Source organism: Taurulus bubalis (assembly GCF_910589615.1).
Source record: "Taurulus bubalis genome assembly, chromosome: 9".
In the NCBI taxonomy this organism is placed as follows: domain Eukaryota; kingdom Metazoa; phylum Chordata; class Actinopteri; order Perciformes; family Cottidae; genus Taurulus; species Taurulus bubalis.
Genome location: NC_136597.1, coordinates 2502778 through 2522723, shown reverse-complemented (window position 1 = coordinate 2522723; position 19946 = coordinate 2502778). Strand labels below are relative to the sequence as shown.

The 19946-nt window shown below is 42.2% G+C and overlaps 1 protein-coding gene across 1 annotated transcript in view; it reads right to left on the bottom strand.

The window, feature by feature from the left end:
* Positions 1 to 19946, bottom strand: part of smpd3 (sphingomyelin phosphodiesterase 3) — a gene marked incomplete at its 5' end in the record, with an annotated part of 37422 nt that overhangs the window by 4475 nt on the left and 13001 nt on the right. Inside the window, 4 exons of the mRNA XM_079223140.1 lie at positions 1019 to 1082; positions 3536 to 3625; positions 4689 to 4850; positions 12877 to 12952. Coding sequence (XP_079079266.1) covers positions 1019 to 1082; positions 3536 to 3625; positions 4689 to 4850; positions 12877 to 12952 — 392 coding nt within the window. The remainder of the gene's footprint in view (positions 1 to 1018; positions 1083 to 3535; positions 3626 to 4688; positions 4851 to 12876; positions 12953 to 19946) is intronic.

The window sequence follows — 19946 nt, the reverse complement described above, 5'->3', positions numbered from 1 at the left end:
CCAGCTAACCTCCGCTAGCTCCCCGACAACCACTGAAGGTAGCGCGACCAGCCCCGGCTCGACACCCGACTTGGGCAGAGGGGACGCGGGCAGTAGCAGCAGCAGCGGGGAGCTAGCGGAAGTTAGCGGGGAACTAGCATGAGCGTGCTCCTAGCTTGCTACAGCGAGACACTGACCAGAGGTAGGAGCGGCTTGTAACCTTGTTTTCTGGTGACTATAAAGTCTAAACCCGCTCCTGTATTTCCAGCCATAGTCCAGCTAGTGACATTACTGCTGCCTGTTCCTCGGTTAGGGGGTTCACACCAAACTCAAAGCATTTGTCGCTGTAAAATTAGAAAGTTCTTGGTTTTGGCTCGTCTGTCTTCCAGAGTCTTCCTCTTTTTACAGCTAAACGGTTCACTGAAATATGTTTCGGAAAACATTAGAGGCGAGAAATGTGCAACACAGTCACAGAATCTTGATTCATACTTGATCAACTCTAGCTTGTTGGTTTGATCTAAGATTATGAGCGCCATGTTAAGAGACTCCTCGGTTCTGATTGGTTTGTTTCTTTAGGAGGGAGGCAGAGAAACACTTTGAGCAAATATGACTAAAACTAATTTTCATTTAAATACCAACCAGAGCAACCCTCTGAACCCCTTAACATGCAGAAAAGCACATACTACATCGCATATCCCAGCCAGAAGCTGTTAAACCCGCCATTATCGTCAGATTTTAATTTTTCCGGCGGTGCTTGAACACATCATGTGTGACGAGCGTTCTGTCAGAATAAGAAGCCAAAACGAAACATAAAAACATGCTCAAATAAGATCCTGCAAAAAACATTACTTGAGGCTGAGACCGACAGTCACGTGACCAAAAAAAACACGTGAACCTCTAACACGTGAACTGCTTGGGGTTCAGAGTGAATATGGATCTAACTGGGTTTTTGATGAAGATACAGGTTGGTCTGAAGCATATTGCGGGGAAGGTTTGGGTGAGTCAACGCAACGTCAACAGGTTTGTGTGCGTGACTTACTTTTGTAAACTTTCCGGTGAGCTGACCTCGTCGTCATAAAGGCCACTGGGGTCCAGCAAAGTACCTGTTGAAGGACATGAACATGCATCAGGTTTTCAGGCCGACTCGTTTCTGATCTGTATGGACTCTCTTTGGCACTTCCATCCCACGAGTATCGAGTGAGGACTTCCTTGAGTCCAGGAGTTATTGTTCTTTTAACAAATAATCAGATCGATGAGCTCCCACTTCTTAAACGCTCCATTTTTCATTCGCAGCAGCATACCTGCACATATGGCCACCACTGATGTGTATTGATCTAGCTCATGCTTTGCCGTCCTCCGCCTCACTGCCACGAGCAGTTTCTTCCTTCCAGGACAGAGGGTCTAAAAGTACTACTTGGCTTTTTTTATCTGAGAGCATGAAACATCTCCGCCTTTATGGTCCTCACATAACAGCCAGAGGGAGACGCAGCGCTCACAGGACGTGGGGCTGAGTGGTGAGTCTAAAACACGTGAGCAGAGCAGCACTCTGAAGTTACTCCGTCAATTCACAAGTGTGGAAAAGTAGGCGTCTGACGGCAGGCTGCGCTACTTTCAGCTCCTCTGGGAAAGACCAGATATACACGAGGTTCCCTCTTTCAGACGGTCAACGGACCTCATGACGTCTGGCATCGCCAACCAGCTGGAGCACACGTGCATGATTGTGTCTCTTTGTAGCCATTTTGTGTCTGTTTGTAGTCGTTACCTATTTTAAGTAATTTGTGTCTCCTTGTGTACATGTCTGTCTCTTTGTAGCTGTTTTGTGTCTCCTTGTGTACATGTCTGTCTCTTTGTAGTTGTTTTGTGTCTCCTTGTGTACATTTCTGTCTCTTTGTAGTTGTTTTGTGTCTCTTTGTGTACATTTCTGTCTCTTTGTAGTTGTTTTGTGTCTCCTTGTAGTTGTTTTGTGTCTTCTTGTGTACATGTCTGTGTCTCCTTGTAGTTGTTTTGTGTCTCCTTGTGTACATTTCTGTCTCATTGTGTACATTTATGTCTCTTTGTAGTTGTTTTGTGTCTTCTTGTGTACATGTCTGTGTCTCTTTGTAGTTGTTTTGTGTCTCCTTGTGTACATTTCTGTGTCTTTGTAGTTGTTTTGTGTCTCATTGTGTACATGTCTGTCTCTTTGTAGTTGTTTTGTGTCTCATTGTGTACATTTCTGTCTCCTTGTAGTTGTTTTGTGTCTTCTTGTAGTTGTTTTGTGTCTTCTTGTGTACATTTCTGTCTCTTTGTAGTTGTTTTGTGTCTCCTTGTAGTTGTTTTGTGTCTTCTTGTGTACATGTCTGTCTCTTTGTAGTTGTTTTGTGTCTCCTTGTGTACATTTCTGTCTCTTTGTAGTTGTTTTGTGTCTCATTGTGTACATTTATGTCTCTTTGTAGTTGTTTTGTGTCTCATTGTGTACATTTATGTCTCTTTGTAGTTGTTTTGTGTCTCATTGTGTACATTTATGTCTCTTTGTAGTTGTTTTGTGTCTCTGAGTTCATTCTGTGCGTCATATGTGGTGACAAAATACACATTTTGACTCCTGAAATACATGGGAAGCCACAGTTGCTGTACTTGTTGTGTTTTTGGTTAGTTTTTGTCACGTTTAATCTGCCATCAAACACAAACTCACCAAAAGAGCCATGTCCGTTATGAGTGGAGTCGATTTTCCCCAAAGCCTTTTCATTTTCACAGCTTCAAACGTGTGATTTTATTGTACTTCCATGTCGCTGCTTTCTTAACTATCAAGCTAGAATTCCCACGTGATGTGAATGCAGCACAAGCCCCGCCGGTTGTCTGCGTACAACTCTTCTAATGCCGGCATTAGAGGAGTACACATTTCATGAGATCACCGGACACACCGTCAGCTCTCCGTTGTGTTCAGGTCTAATCTTCTTTGGATGAGCTTCATGGAACGGGATCAGCTTTCCCTCCTCTTCCGCTCATCAATTCATTCTTCCTTTCCTTGTCTCCTCCCTCTCCTCCTTTCTCATAGCGACCGAGACTGAAGGAGATCTGTTGCCCTGGCCTCGCCACGCAACCGTCCATGTCCAAATAAATAAGCCCTGCTCTAAACGAGCCCTTTCACTCTGTCCTGCCCACACTTTCCCCGAAATACTGCTGGCCTAAATAACGCTTCACATCCAGACCAAAACCCTCCCGTCTTTACGTCACTAAAGCCCATGTGTCAGCACGCTGTACTGGCCGCATTTTAATTCACACATCCTGATTCAGCCGGGCAGAGCCAGATTAAAGCCCGCTCTGTATTATGGATCACCAGATCTCCTGAGCCACTCAGGTTGTGTGTGTGCAGCAGCTGCTGCCTCTCATAATGTATTGTGATATCACTTTTCGGAGGATTAGTTTTTTGGTGTTGAGGTACATATCTGTAATAACTAGATCAGGACGACAGTATATGTGACGTTTAATGGTGTATCTATAAAGGTACGTGTGCTGTGTGTGTGTGTGTGTGTGTGTGTGTGTGTGTGTGTGTGTGTGTGTGTGTGTGTGTGTGTGTTACCCAGAGCCCATGGTTTGTCCTCCCCTGGCCCCAGGCGACATGGGTCCTTGTATTGAGTAAAAAGTGCATGCTGCTGCTCCAGCTTGTCCTCTAGAGAGAAAAACACACACAGAAAAAACACAAGAGCACACACTTTTACTCACATTCACAGTTTCAGGCTGAATATCAGAAAGGAGTAACACATCCCTGAGTCTTCTTTCTCAGCAATTACTGCCTGTGAACAGGGAGTAATAAGTAAGCAAGCGAGCCGATGGGCTCATGCCTGTTTGACTTTATCACAATCCGTTATTAAGAGTTCTCTTTTAGACTGTCTTATTAATTTGTGACTGAAACAGAAATGAATTGCTCGTATTTTAGGGAACGCAATAATCTTACCTTGAAGGGTGTTTTTCATATTTCCTCATGTTCCTGTGTGTGAGGGACTGATGGAGTCTGACTACATTACGGAGTTATGAATCAGTTTGTTATTGTGTAAAAACAATAATATCTATTTGATCTTTAAGATCTATTTGACACTCAATGGACCATAATTTACTAAATGAACATCATGCTGTCTTGAAGAAGACCAAAGTTACCCTTTCATGTGTTACTGGTTCTACATTGTAGTTCACCTTCAAGCTTTTACCATTAATGGTACAGTTATTAATATTGTATTACTTCCCATTGTAAAAGCCCTGGCACTAGAGCCATAAGAGGTCATTCATATACTTTCATAAATTAAACATTATGGACTCAGCATTCACTCAGCATCGGAAATACAAGGGCAAAGGGAAAAACTGCCCCTAAGAAATGTAATTTTGCCCCTGGGGCAAAAAATACCCCCATAATTTCCTCTAATAATTATGATAATTTAATGAACTTTGAATCTGTAGACTACTGCCAAATAGTCTTATTATTTCAATTTGATGACAATTGCTCATATACTGTACGCCTAAATAAGTATATTTATTATTTTGAACAAAGGTTAAATGTTAAAAGTGCCCCAATTTTCAGTCAGTGGGCGCAAGAACTGCCTCCTAAAAAAATATGTAAATGTCCCACCCAGCATTCACTGCTTCTTGGGTTGTATACGCTACTGATGGACGCACCCTCCATCATGTTGCCGTGGGCATAGAGTTCCGAATATATTGAAGTGGCCCTGAGACATTCATACCTGAAGAGCAGTTATCGAAGTTGAGGTCTCCCAGGACGACGTCAAAGGCCACCAGGTCTTCCAGCACCTTCTCTCCCTCAGGTGGTTGGGACGAGGCGTGGCGGAACTCGGCCCCCCACTGGAGCAACAGGTCCAGCTGCTCACAGCGTACGGATGCATCCCCTGGGAGGCGGAGTGTGTGAGTGTGTGTGTGTGTGTGTGTGTGTGTGTGTGTGTAGAAGAGGGAGGGAGGAAGCAAATGAATGAATTAAAAGCGTTTCCCATCAAGTCAACCGGCGGTGTCTGAATGAAAGTGACCTGACCTCCACCAGAGGGAGTGAGAGGGGATGAAGGTTTGTTTAACAAACACGATTCCATACACAGTCAGCTCTGTCAATGCGGAGGTGTTTATCAGTGGCCCTCTTCCACCAGCCAGGAGAGGAGATGAAAGATTCAGCAGGCTGTTGGACCTGAACAGATGGCTGTCAACTGCATGTACTGACCATACAGTACATTTTATCAACTGCATGTACTGACCATACAGTACAGCATCGCCGTGGAGACCTCATGGGAAGGAAACCAAAGGAGAGCCAAGAGGAGGAGTCTCCACCCTCATCATCAAGGATTGATATCCCTCTCGGAGAGGACGGGTCTTTACTTCCCTCACCAGCACCTACTTCCAGCCCACACTTCATCCAGGTCCCTCTCCTCTCTACTCTCTCCCTCCTCCCCATCCTCCCCCCTCATGGAGTTCACTGACCACATGAACGAGATGGTCATTGCTGGAACCAAATTCACTCCCCTCCGCATAACCACTTCCCGTGCTGAAACCCCTCCAGCTAGACCGCCGTCACTGGTTCTAAGTGCTTTGACGCAAACACCGAAGTCAAAGCGCCGTGCCCCTCCCCCGCCTCCACAACATCTCCACAACATCCTCTATCTCCACGACCTGATAAAGACATTGGTTGATATCTTTTGGGTGCGGACTACAAGGTTAATGACACCACTGATTATCTCCAGGAACAGTCGGGGCCTGTATGAAGTTAACCTTCTGAATTCCTGTCCTGACTTATCGAAAAGGAAAGGTGAGGCTGCGAAGAAACATTAGTAAATCTGCAAATTTATCCAATTTAACATTAATTCCTCGTCAGCCTGTCCAAAGAAATAGGGCAAATATAGTTTTAAACACATTAAACTTAGCTTTATTAAATGTCAGGTCTCTGTCAGGAAAAACCTTTTTAATCAATGATTTCATTATTAGGCACAAACTTGATTTTTTGTTTTTAACTGAAACTTGGTTAGACCAAGATAACAGTGCAGCTGTTCTTATTGAAGCAACACCTCCCAACTTCAGTTTCATGAGTGAAACAAGAGCGCATGAGAAAGGAGGTGGAGTTGCTATTTTATATAATGAGTCTCTTCAATGCAAGCAGATGTCTTTTGGTCATTTTACTTCCTTTGAATATGTGGCTCTCAATTCCACGCAAGTTTTATTGCTCAACATTCACAGACCACTAAATACTGTGCAACCTTCTTTGATGAGTTTACTGAACTGCTGTCTATAATCTGCATTGATTTTGATTGTGTTGTCATTGTTGGGGATTTTAATGTCCATGTTGATAATCCCCAGGACAGAGGGTCTATAGAGCTATGTGGTGTCCTTGATAACTATGACCTGACTCAGCATGTAACAGGTCCTACCCACAACAAGGGGCACACTCTAGACCTTATCATCACCAAAGGTCTGGACATTTCCAAGGTTGCTGTGACTGATGTTGCAATCTCTGATCATTCCTGTGTTTCCTTTGAGTGCAATCTCTCTACACACAAATGTCCAAACCAAGGTTGTGACAAAGCGTTACATCACTGAAAACACCAGTGAACTATTTATTCAGAAGTTCTGCTCCACACCAGGCCTCTCTTGCATCTCAGTCAATGAGCTTGTGGATGGCTTCAATTCTAAAGTTAAAAATGTTATTGACGCCATTGCACCCACTAAGGTGAAGGTTGTCTCGGGTAAGAAAAGATCCCCTTGGAGAAATGCCACGCTGGTCAGAATAGAGAAAAGAGAGAGTCGGAAAGCTGAACGCAGGTGGAGAAAAACTAATCTCCAGGTTCACTGTGGTATCGATAAAGAGAGACTTCACAATTATAATTTGGAACTTAGAAACGCAAGACAGGCCTTCTTCTCTGACATCATAACCAAAAACAAAAACAATACACGCGCCTTATTTGCTACCGTGGACAGGCTAACAAACCCTCCGGTGTCGGTAACGGCTACGCTCCAATCCACCTGGCATGCAATCAATCTGACTCCTATTTTGCTGATAAAATTCAGAGAATTAGACAAGCAGTCAGTGGCTCCACACCAACCACAGGATACGTGTTGTCCCCATCTTTAAATAGCATCCATTCAAATATCATGACTCAATTTCACTCAATTAACCAAAGAAGCCTAGAAGACGTTAAACAACATCTGAACACATCCTCCTGCTGCTTGGATATTCTACCAACACACTTTTTCAAAAATATTTCACACTGCATGACCGCTGATCTTTTACAAATTGTAAACACATCCCTTCTCTCAGGTGTCTTCCCACAAGCCCTAAAAACTGCAGTTATTAAACCACTTCTAAAGAAGGCAAGTTTAGACCCCGAAATATTGAAAAACTATAGACCAATATCAAACCTCCCATTCTTAAGTAAAATAATGGAAAAAGCGGTTTTTCAACAGCTGAACAACTTCTTGGCCGAAAATAACTGTTTTGATGTCTTCCAGTCCGGCTTTCGTCAGCACCACAGTACTGAAACTGCTCTTGTTGAGGTTTTCAACGACATCCACTTAAACACAGACAGTGGCAGAACCTCAGTCTTAGTATTACTGGATCTCAGTGCTGCATTCGACACGGTTGATCATGACATACGACTAGACAGACTGAAAGTCTGGTAGGACTCTCTGGCGCAGCACTTCACTGGTTTGAATCCTACTTGAAGGACCGACAATACTTTGTGTCGGTAGCTAATTACACATCAGAGCTGACTAGGATGACATGTGGTGTTCCCCAAGGTTCAATACTGGGGCCTCTTCTGTTCAACATCTACATGCTTCCACTGGCTCAGATTATGAAAAACAACAAAGTGTGTTCTCATAATTATGCAGATGACACACAACTCTACATAACTATATCACCAGGGGACTATAGTCCCATACAAGGGCTGGCTAAATGCATTGAAGAAATCAATAACTGGATGTGCCAGAATTTTCCTCAATTAAATCAAGATAAAACAGAAGTAATTGTTTTTGGTCCCAAGGACGAACGATTGAAAGTCAGCGCTCAGCTTCAATCACTAATGTTAAAAACCTCAAACCAAGCCAGAAATCTAGGTGTAGTTATGGATTCAGACCTCAACCTGAACAGCCATATCAAGACAATTACAAAATCAGCCTACTACCACCTGAAGAATATATCAAGGGTTAGAGGACTTATGTCTCAACAGGATCTGGAGAAACTTGTCCATGACTTTATCTTCAGTAGACTTGACTACTGTAACGGTGTGTTCACAGGTCATTTATCTTCAGTAGACTTGACTACTGTAACGGTGTGTTCACAGGTCATTTATCTTCAGTAGACTAGACTACTGTAACGGTGTGTTCACAGGTCATTTATCTTCAGTAGACTTGACTACTGTAACGGTGTGTTCACAGGTCATTTATCTTCAGTAGACTTGACTACTGTAACGGTGTGTTCACAGGTCATTTATCTTCAGTAGACTTGACTACTGTAACGGTGTGTTCACAGGTCATTTATCTTCAGGAGACTTGACTACTGTAACGGTGTGTTCACAGGTCATTTATCTTCAGTAGACTTGACTACTGTAACGGTGTGTTCACAGGTCATTTATCTTCAGTAGACTTGACTACTGTAACGGTGTGTTCACAGGCCTCTGTAAAAAGTCAATCAGGAAGCTGCAGCTGGAGTCCTCACTAAGACCAGGAAAGTGGATCACATCCCTCCAGTTCTGAGGTCTTTGCACTGGCTCCCTGTCAAACAAAGAATTGACTTCAAAATCCTGCTGCTGGTTTATAAAGCACTGAATGGTTTAGGGCCTAAGTATGTTTGTGATCTGCTGCTACCTTATGAACCATCCCGACCCCTCAGGTGGTCTGGGACGGGTCTACTTTCTGTTCCAAGAGTCAGAACTAAACATGGAGAAGCAGCGTTCAGCTTTTCTGCTCCACACATCTGGAACCAGGTCCTGAAAGCTGCAGGTCTGCTGAGACCCTCAGCTCCTTTAAGTCCACATTGAAGACTTTTCTGTTTGCTGCTGCCTTTAACTGAACCAGATTCAATTACTGCATCGCACTACTGCATTTTATTTCTTAAACTGCACTGCAACTTTTATTCAACTTTTATTTTTATGTTGCTTTTTCTACTTTTATTTTGCTTTTTGACTGTTTTAATGTTTTCTTAACTGTTTTTAAATCTGCATTATGCTTTTAATGGTTTTATGTGAAGCACTTTGAATCGCCTTGTTGTTGAAATGTGCTATACAAATAAACTTGCCTTGCCTTACTGCTGAACCGATACGACGTGATGTATTAACACATGGAGGAGGATGATACTCTGAGTAGCTCTCATACATAAATGTAACTGGAGACGGGTTGCTTGTTGTAACAAACCCACAGAGAACTATCTCTGGATATCTGATATCTGGATTTATGGCCTGCAACTTTACAGCTTTGGTTCGTTATCACTCCGCTCATCTGTCTTGTTTCCAGCTGTTTTCTGTGAAAAGGTTCTAATGGTGAACACAGGGGAGCTTTTAGCAGACAGATATTCCCCTGCAGAAGTTGGTGGAGACCAAAGAAGAGCTGAAACGGGTGAAGATCAGACTGTGGCTAGAAACATGACTACATGTATAAATACATTAAAATGCTGCTTTGTGTGTAAAAATGAAACACAAACATCAGCCTCAATGTGAAAGCCCTGGGTTTCTAAAACCGTACCAGGGGCACGAGAAAAAAACATCCTCCCTTCGGGGACTTCTGCAAACTCATTTTAAACTTATTTGTTTTGGGAACTTAACTTTTAAGAGGCAGGGCTGATATTAATATACTAAATATACTAGAAAAGTGATCTCAGTAGACTGCAGATATGTTATAAAGATAAGATCGGCCCTGACTTTCCTGACAAGTTGTGTTTCTTCTCTTTACGTAATGACAGCTCTTCACGAAGCCATTAGTTATGTTTCTAATATTAGTGGCATAATATCAAGTTGCTCGTGCATAATATCAAGTTTGCTTTGGCAAACCTCCGGTCCAGCGCTGCCAGTAAATCTGATCAACTGGAGATTTGGAGAGCGCAGGGAGGAGGTGAACAGAGGGAGGCGGTGCACGGGTGAGAGAAATAACAGCTGAATAGAGGAGAGTGTAAGAAACAAAGAGGTGTCAAGATATTGCTGGTGAGTAGGTGGCTTTGGCTTTGATTACTCTCGGCTCCGGCTCCAGTACATGTGAAATGAAATGTGTCTTTTTTCTTTTGTGTGTTTCTGGATCACTTAGAGATAGATGAAGCTGGGGCTGCGGGGGCGTGTTCGCTGTACATTCGCCTGTGTGTGTGTGTGTGTGTGTGTGTGTGTGTGTGTGTGTGTGTGTGTGTGTGTGTTTCAGTGAAAACTTATCCAAGTTTACCAGGCAAGTTTTCCTCACACAAAAAGGTTTATTTAGAGCTGAATAATGTAACATATTATATATTTGTCACTTAACAAAAATCCTATTCTATCCGAGAACAAAAGTGATGAGTGTGATTTGTTATTCAGATATAAAACGTGTTCCATGTTACATAAATGCAATCTTTGTAAAGCCATACATTTGGGGAAGTCATCCTGAGATAAAGGGTTAAATGCCGGTGGGGAATTCAATCAAATTGGGATGTTTCACTTCAACACTACTAGAACTGTACAATAGAGCAGAGTATGTACTGTCGGTGGTTAATGTATGTGTTCTAAGTTATTCTGTCTAGATAGAAAACTGTTTCCACTTTGAAATGACACAGTTTCACCAAACTCCCTGATGTCCCAGTTTCCAACGAGCACATAAACAAAGCATGCTTTTGTGGTTCCGCACACAAATGTAACCTGATCCGTGTAAATAAACAAATGCAGACATTTTTAGACACAGGAAGCTTTTTCGAAGGTGAAAATGATCAGATCCTTGAAGATGTTAAAGTATTTTAATATTTGTAAAATGTTCATAACACTGTTTTACATGTGTTCAAATTATTTGTGAATACTATAGATTTCGCACAAACCGTTTCATTTCACCAATGCACATTTATAACCATTTAGAGATCAGCTCCACTCTTTTACACTGTATATATGAACAATATCATCTCTGCCACCCCAAATTGTATTGTTCGCTTTTATACAGATGACACTGTTTTATATGCCAAAAATAAATATATGCTATAGCTAGTTCAGCTCAGAGCCTAAAGCCCGTCTCCAAACCCTTCAGGTTCTGAATATTATAAATACTGTGGATACCACACTCACTTTAGAGACCCATGTGGAACACCTGTCAAGCAAAATGAAGATCAAAACTATATTTTTGTCTCGAAACAAATCATGCTTCTCCTGTGTTGGTGCTGAATTATATAGCTTAATAATGAGGTGAAATGAAATGGCACTGCAGTCTGATTAAGAGGCCTCTAAATCATTTAACTCACAGTTGTGTGAAACACTCACAGAAATATGTTGAAAATAATTGAATTAACAATTATAAATTGTATGTCCATTAATATTGTCATACATTGTAAAAAAGGTAGGCGCAACACGTTTTAGCCTGTTTGCTCTTACCATAGGTTGTATAGAAGAAGCATATACTTCTATACAACCAGAGGAGTCTCCCCCTGGTGGTCAGTAGAGAGAATGCAGCTTTAACACATGAAGCATAGACTTCTATACAACCAGAGGAGTTGCCCCCTGGTGGTCAGTAGAGAAAATGCAGCTTTAACACATGAAGCATATACTTCTATACAACCAGAGGAGTCGCCCCCTGGTGGTCAGTAGAGAGAATGCAGCTTTAACACATGAAGCATATACTTCTATACAACCAGAGGAGTCGCCCCCTGCTGGTCAGTAGAGATAATGCAGCTTTAACACATGAAGCATAGACTTCTATACAACCAGAGGAGTCACCCCCTGCTGGACAATAATAATTATAATGCAATTATAGCAACATTTTAATAGTTTGATAATATCATTTATTTGTATAGCTCTAAATCATAAATTTGCCTGTACAGCATACTTCCTCTTCCTCGCATTTGAACAGGAACCCCCAACAAAACTTTACCGGGTGGAAAAAAGGAAGAAACCAGACGTTCACCTCTCAGAGCCGGTGTAAAACGCACGTTGATGAACGCTACTACCTGCGCACTCAGTAGAGCGCTTTTACACACCTGAGTCATTAAAACAGGCGCGTGGGAGAAGAACAGCACATATATACAGTAAATCTATAGAACGTCCGACACGCCGCTCTTCAAATCAAACCAAAGCGGTTTAGCGCTGCAGTCGGCGTCGTGTGAAGCTCAGTATCTGTTCTATGCATCTAGTCGACCACACTGCATCGTGATTCTTGGCCTTTCGAGCAGAGAAGATTCTGAATATACACATCTCCTTCCCCTCAGAAAGGAACCAGGTCTCTGGGCTCCGCCCCCGTTCTTTCCTCCGTTTCACCCCTTCATCCTCCCCCAGCCCCCGAGGCGCTATGTTTGATGTATCTTTAGAAACAGCCCTGGCGCTGCTATATTTAGGCCTGCGAGAAGCGTAGAAGGAGCCCGGAATAGCAGGCGAATGTGGGGGGAACATGTCTTTGGTAAAAAAAATGAGGGAGGCTTTAAATAGGGCTGTGACGCGGTAAACAGCTTGAACCGGTCGCCATGGGAACAGCAGAAGGAGACACGCGGAGTTTTTGATGCGCCCATTTATCTAGCTATCTGGACATAGGAACACACACACACTGGCCTGTGTGTGGAGCTGGATGGTTGCCCTATCTAGAGACAGACAATCACAAAGACACACAGAGCTGACGTGTTCTCCGAGTGCAGAGCAGCCTTGAAAAGAGAAAAGGCGACGCAATGGAAATCACATAAATACATTCATATGTGTGTGTGTGTGTGTGTGTGTGTGTTTGGACAACATGCAACTGTACCTTCTATGGCGTGGAGGTGCGTACATGTGAGGTATCCCACAACTCTCTGCTCCTGGTGGGAGGTGCCCACGTGGACCTGCAGGGGAACCAGAGGCAAACATGAGAGTTTAAACGGGCGAAACGTGAAAAGCCTGTTGAGCTAGTGAAGCCCGCCAGGTAGCGACGCCACCAATTAGATCACACAAGGCCACGGTGGAACTTTATTGATCCCCCGGGGAGATCACAGTCACTACAGCGGAGCAGCTGTTGGGGTGCGCTACACCTTGAATAAAGAAAGTAGCACCTAGTAGCATTTTAGTAGCACTTAAATGTCTCTTACTGATAGCACTTTGTAATTTAACTTTATTGAAGAAATTGTACTTTCTTGATTCTTGTTCTGAGTTTGTACTCATGGTTGAATGCACTTATTGTAAGTCACTTCGGATAAAACCGTCAGCTAAATGAAATGTAATGTTACGTAACAGAAGAACATGAATGAAAGAATAAACAGCATTTGAGAATACATAGAAACTAATTGCATCCAGAGAGGTAATTATGTAATACAATTATGACTTCTGTATCATGCCAGCTTATTATTACAATTATCTAATATTAACCACACTGAAGTTTAGAAACTTCAGGCCCCTCAAAGTAAATTGTGATATATAGGAATTGTTTTACTTAGTGTGAATTATCAAATGCTAGCATGATAAGCCACTAAATGAAGTTGATTGTCCTTTGAAAGCATTTTAGCTTGCTGCTTGGTTAGCATGTAGCTTAAAAAAGCATATTAGCTTGCTGCTGGGCTAGCATGTAGCTTAAAGCAGCATATTAGCTTGCTACTTGTTTAGCATGTAGCTTAAAAAAGCATATTAGCTTGCTGCTGGGCTAGCATGTAGCTTAAAGCAGCTGCTAGCATAGCTGGTTATGACTTATGATGTTCGATAGTAAAGAGCTAGCGGCGGTAAAAGCGCTCTACTGGGCCATTGTTTTCCTTAAGCTACTGAACACATTTCTGATCGTCTGACAGCCGCAACAAAACAACTTTTATCAAATAGAAATATTCTGAATGTCTGGCATTCATAATATCATTGTGCCGATAGCACTGTGAGCACTCAGTTGTTTTGAGACCAGAATCAGAAATAAAAACCGACCAATCTGATATCACGTCATCATATAGTTATGATTATATTATTATAATTATTATTAGTGTCTCTAGCTGAGTAAAAAGCAGCATTGGACAGCAAGGTAAATCAAATTAAAAGTTGGAAAATGTAGTGTTGGCAAGAAACTTGATTAAATACAGTTGTTTGAAGGAGATGTGTTCACAGCAATACAAAGAAGATATGAGAGCGGGAATTAAATGCAGAGTTCAGGGTTAATAACCGGTATCGGGAAGGACAGAATGGTACATCTCTATTGTATTTCCGACATCCACATGATGTTGACTATTATTTCAAAGCAGAAAAGATAATTAGGTTCCCCTGTGACATTTGCAGGGATGATATTTCATGCTGCATTATGAATGCTCCGCCACAGTCCCAGGGCATGGAACAATTTTTATCAGCAGGAAAAAAAAATGTCAGCTATTGATCGCTGTAAACAAAAGGCAAAATGAAGAGACAAGTCTCAAGCCATCTGTCTGCAACGACGTCTGGTATTTATCCATCGTGCAGCTTTTTCAAACGACGCTGCACATAGAGAATGAAATGGAGATGTATTGTGATGTGTTTGGAAAAGTAACAACTCAACAAAACTAAGAGAAGTGAAGAGAGACTAGATGAAAATACATGTCATTTATTTTGGAGTGTACGTTATGAAATGAGCTGAGGATTTCACCCCCTCCCCCATGTCCTTGTAAGCTTGATGCATTTTTTAGTACTTCCTCACAACCTCAATTTCCCCGGTTCCCCGAGCCAGAGCGAGCAACGCTGCGATGAAACGAACGCCACTCGACATTTAATCAGACGCCTTCAGCGCATCGCCGCTGAGTGAGGTCCTTCAGCCGCAGAGCCGAGACGCGGAGGACGGAGGAGGCTGGCAGCTCTGAAGGGCCGGTGGGTGGACGCAGACAGAGGAGGAAGAGGAGGAGGAGGAGGAGGAGGAGGAGGAAATAAAGGGTTGCAAAGAAAGGGACACGCTGATCGCTGGGTGGTTAGTTTGAAGTGGGTAAGCGTTTGGGTGGAGCAGACCTAAAACAAGACACAATACTCCCTGCTAGAGCTGTTGGACGAGGTAAAGGGCTCTGACTGCAGCTCCGTTCTCACCACAGAACAAGCTTGACTTCGTACCGAGCCACACTGCAAAAACGTTCCTATAAAAGAAGACTATTTCCAGTTGCAGCACAATGTTGTTCATCCAGTTAATGAAAGCTTTTAAAAAACTGTTCTGAAAGCCTGCGGTCTTGTGAGGTTTTTGCCTGAAATAATCCTCTGTAAACTGTGTTTGATTCTTTTATTTATTTAACAAGAGAACAGCTGGCCTTTTTGTGTGTGGACTTTGCATGTTCTCCCTTTGCCTGCTTGGGTGTCCCAGTTTGCCTAAAGCCTAAAGCCACACAGGTTAGGTGGTCTGCTGACTCTAAATGTTCACATTGGTGTTAATGTGTGAATGTGGTCTGTGTTGGGCTGTGAAAGCGAGGACCTGGTCCATGTAGCCTGTGAGCTGAGATATACACCCCAGCACCCAGTGACCCAGGCCGGAATAAGATGGTCCAGATGATGGAGGGATAGATGCATGAAGGTGCATTCGATAATCTAAGCAAAGTGAGTGGTCGGACAAACACATAGGTATGTAAAATAAAGAATGCCCGGTTAAATTTCCTTACCCAAGCAACCTATTTAAAGGGAAAACAAAGTGAAAGTGCCTGTTCCATTTTTCATTGTAAATACGGTCTGTTCAATAGGTTGAAAAGTGAACTACAAAGTAGCAAAATGAGGCTTTCAAAGTCTGAGACTGTGGGCGTCTCCTCAGTCAAAGCTTGGTGTACTTTCTTGGTTCCGCTCAATTCCTGCATGCCTACGGGATCATAATGATGTGATTCCTTATTTATTAGTTTCTGATCGCAATCCCAGACATTAAGGTTTAATAAAAAAGGCTCTCTGGGCCTCCAGTTAGGAGTTTGTCTGCCAACGTTTTTTTTATTTTTTTTTACTGAAAACAGCTTGCCTGCTTTCTGTTGGAAACAAGGTTGATGACACCGGTGAGCAGTGCCTGGAATGAGTCGGTATGCTCACCAGCCCTTCTGATTGTTGTCCACATGAGGACCCTTACTTCTTCTTGTGAGTCTGGCTGCGCACCCCAATGCATCCATGGAAGTGTGTATCTGCGCAAACACATAACTGGCTCAATGCTGAGAAAACAGCACTAAAAAAGACTTTGATATTCCTTCTCGTTATCCAATTTAATCTGTAGTCAAACAGATTTGGTTTTATTGTACCATATATGCATTAATATGCCGTAAAAGTTGGGTTACGAGCCGCTACTACCTTCGGTCAGTGTCCCCGTTAGCTCCCCGCTGTAGCCAGCTGGGGCTCCTGGTAGCGCTCTGTTACTTCCCCGCTAACTTCCGCTAGCTCCCCGAAAACCACCGAAGGTAGCGGGACCAGGCTCGACACCCGACTTGGGCAGAGGGGACGCGGGCAGTAGCAGAAGCAGTGGCCGGTAGCTAGCAGAAGCGCTAGCTAGCAGAAGCGCTAGCTAGCGCTGCTCCGAGCTTGCAACAGTGGGGACACTGACCGTAGGTAGAAGCGGCTTGTAACCCGACTTTTACGGTATATATTTATGTGTGTTTAAAATATTATCTGTATCAATAGCTGTATAACGTTTGTATTACCCAATGTACCTTTATGTTCAATCCTACGTATGTAGTATATAGGCCAAATAACATGCATACAAAATACATTTGAAATGGGATATATTACCAAGATGTGTTTTAATATAAATATATCCAAGAAACTGTTGAATTAGTAGACATGTCACATTCAGGCACTGCTGGTGAGATTGAACCAAACAATAGTGTTGTGGGCCATAAAGCCAAAAGAATGAGTTAAAAGAGGCTAAAATGATTGCCAGTGGTTTGATCCATTGGTAAAATGAAAAATATCCATTTATTTAGCTTCAAAGTGAGGACTTGTTTCGTGCTATCTGAGCGCTAGAGTTAGCCCTTAGTTGTGTAGGATTTGGCAGCATCTAGCAGTGAGGTTGCAGGTTGCAACCAAACGTGATGGCCGACGCATAAAACGTGACTCAAAAACACTAAAAATGAGAATGGTCCTATATAAAGCCAGTGTTGTCCACTCTGGGCTACTGTAGAAACATGGCGGCCGGCTCCGCAAACAGGACTCGCTTTGTATGGAGATAATGGAAACAAAACAGTAATTTTCAGGTGATTAAACACTAAAGAAAACATATTAATAATATTACACTCCATTTCTGTCACTAGATTCTCTGAAATGGTAGACACTTTACCTTTGAAGGGTTAGGTCATCTATTTAACGTCTATGACTTTTGTTACTTGCTAATCTTTAACTTATCTGTTACATGATAGATGGATTACCTGGGGCCCAAATTGTCAGGGGACCCCCTTGCATTCACCGGGAAAAGTTCACTCAAAGAGGCACTACCAACCAGGAAGAGACTCAAAATGACCACAGAGAAACATAAAAGGACTACAAAGAGACACAACATGACTACAAAGAGACCAAAACAATTACAAAGGGATGCACAAAAACAAAAAGAGACCACAAAGCAACTACAAAGAGACTCAAAACAACTTCAAAGAGGCACATAATGACTACAAATAGACTTAAAAGCAACAACAGAAAAAAGGCTCAACAACTATGAAGTGTCTTGGTGGTGGGGCCTCTGCATATCGGTGCCCAGGGGCCCTTCGTCTCAAGATCCGCCCATGTGTTACCTCAACTGACTCCTTTCACAGGGACTTGAAAAACACGTTTGCTGTGCAGCGCTCACATTCAGTCGGATCGATGTACGTAATTTACGATCAGTTAATGTCTCCGGTAATGAAGAGAGAAGTCAGCATTTATCTCTCCGGTGAATTAGACAAGCAACCCCACCGAGGACAGGACTTTCATTTAGACATATGGAGACTGATGCCCAATAATGGGATGGCTGTTTTGGCTTGGGATCTGTGACGGGCTCATAAAAATCCTAAAAGCCGCGATAAAGCATTAGCCTAATTAGCTTGACTATGATACCAAACACAAAGCTCACATTGTGGACAGAAATACAGTAAGTACACGCTAGAGCAAAGATCGGGGCACTAATTCAATTTTTCTTAATGGAAAAATGGGTTTCGGGAAAATGGGTGGGCGAGAAGAGCAGAAAGGGACAATTTGGTTAAATATGGTACATCAGATGGTACATCAACTTTTCTAATATTGTTGAGGAACATGTGAGTCAGAGACAATGTGTGAGGCGGTGTTGGTTGGCAGGGAACAGCTGACCCAGGCAGACACCGAAAACCTGCAGTGTATACTTTATGTTCCATATGTCCAAACATAATGAAGATTGCAGCTTTAGCAATCCATATTCCATCGAATGGTTTGACATTTTTGGGAAATACTCTTAATGCTTACTGGCAGACATAGACTGTTTATAAGAAGTGACATCACTCATTGGTTTGTGGATTGCAGTTTTTGAAGCCTCGAGTTCGGTATTCACCATTTTGGAATACGGCAGTCTCCATGTTTCTTTTGCAACCGATAAACGGAAGTTACTATATATATATATATATATATATATATATATATATATATATATATATATATATATATATATATATACACCGTACATAAAACTAGAGATTGAGAGCATGAACTCAAGTTTACAATGTTTAAGGATGTAATAAATTAAGGGAGAAGTAGAGTCATTTTCTCATAAACTTATTTTGTAACCAGAGGAGCCGCCCCCTGCTGGCCAGTAGAGGGAATGCAGTTTAAAGGTTGCCGCCTGGCTTACAGAGTTAGATGGGAAGATTGATACCACTCTCTTGTTTATGTGCTAAATTGAGTATATAAAGTCCGGAGACGTTTAGCTTAGCATAGCAAAATGTCCAACCCATAAATGTGTTAATTGTAAATGTAATTTTAAAACCCAATTTTATCTTTATTACATGAATTGTTCACCTTCATTGCTTTATATATATATATATATATATATATATATATATATATATATATATATATATATATATATATATATATATATATATATATATATATATATTCCCCAGCGTCTCATTTAACATCCTAATTCTTTCCCTTTCTGTTGCTCCCTCTCTCCCTTCTCCTCTGCTCTACTCTCTCTATTAATATTTCAGGGGCTTATCTATGCTTTAATAGGTGTGTGTGTGTGCATCCTGAAACAGACCCGAGGGGATTCTTATGTGAGTATGTGTGTGTGTGTGTGTGTGTGTGTGTGTGTGTGTGTGTGTGTGTGTGTGTGTGTGTGTGTGTGTGTGTACGCACTCACGCATACAAAAAACGAGTGGACTTTCAATGTGTTTATGTTGTCTGTGGTCTATGCAAAGGATGAAGTTTGATGAATGCTAATTGGAGTTCTGTGTAGTGACGGAGGAGCGCTCGACTAGAAGCAATTTATTCTGAAATGGATAGAAAGATCGGTTTGAGTAAAAATAATATGAAATTAAATGAATTGCATTTCTTTGGAAACAAAACAGCAAATGAGTCAGAATGCAGGATATGAGATGCTGAAGCCTTCCTCTCATCACAGGCATTGAGACGGAGCGGAACTGGAACGAGCTGCGAGGCGATTTCACACTGGAAACCGGGCCGAACCATGAAAGCCTGATTATGAAACCTCCGAGGTTGCTGTAACTAATTACCTCAACTTTGCCATCAGAGGAGTGAGCGGAGGTTTCACCACGCATTTCTTGCATGGGTTTGATCGCTTCACTTGAAAAACAAACGGTTTTTCAATCTTTGGTTTTGTAAATCTCATGTGTTTTCTTTTTTTGTTTTACCATTTACTGGTGTCTGAAAGCTGACTGGCTTTCACTTTACTTTGTCACACAAGTCGTTGCGTAACTTGAAGAACGTACAAGTCCA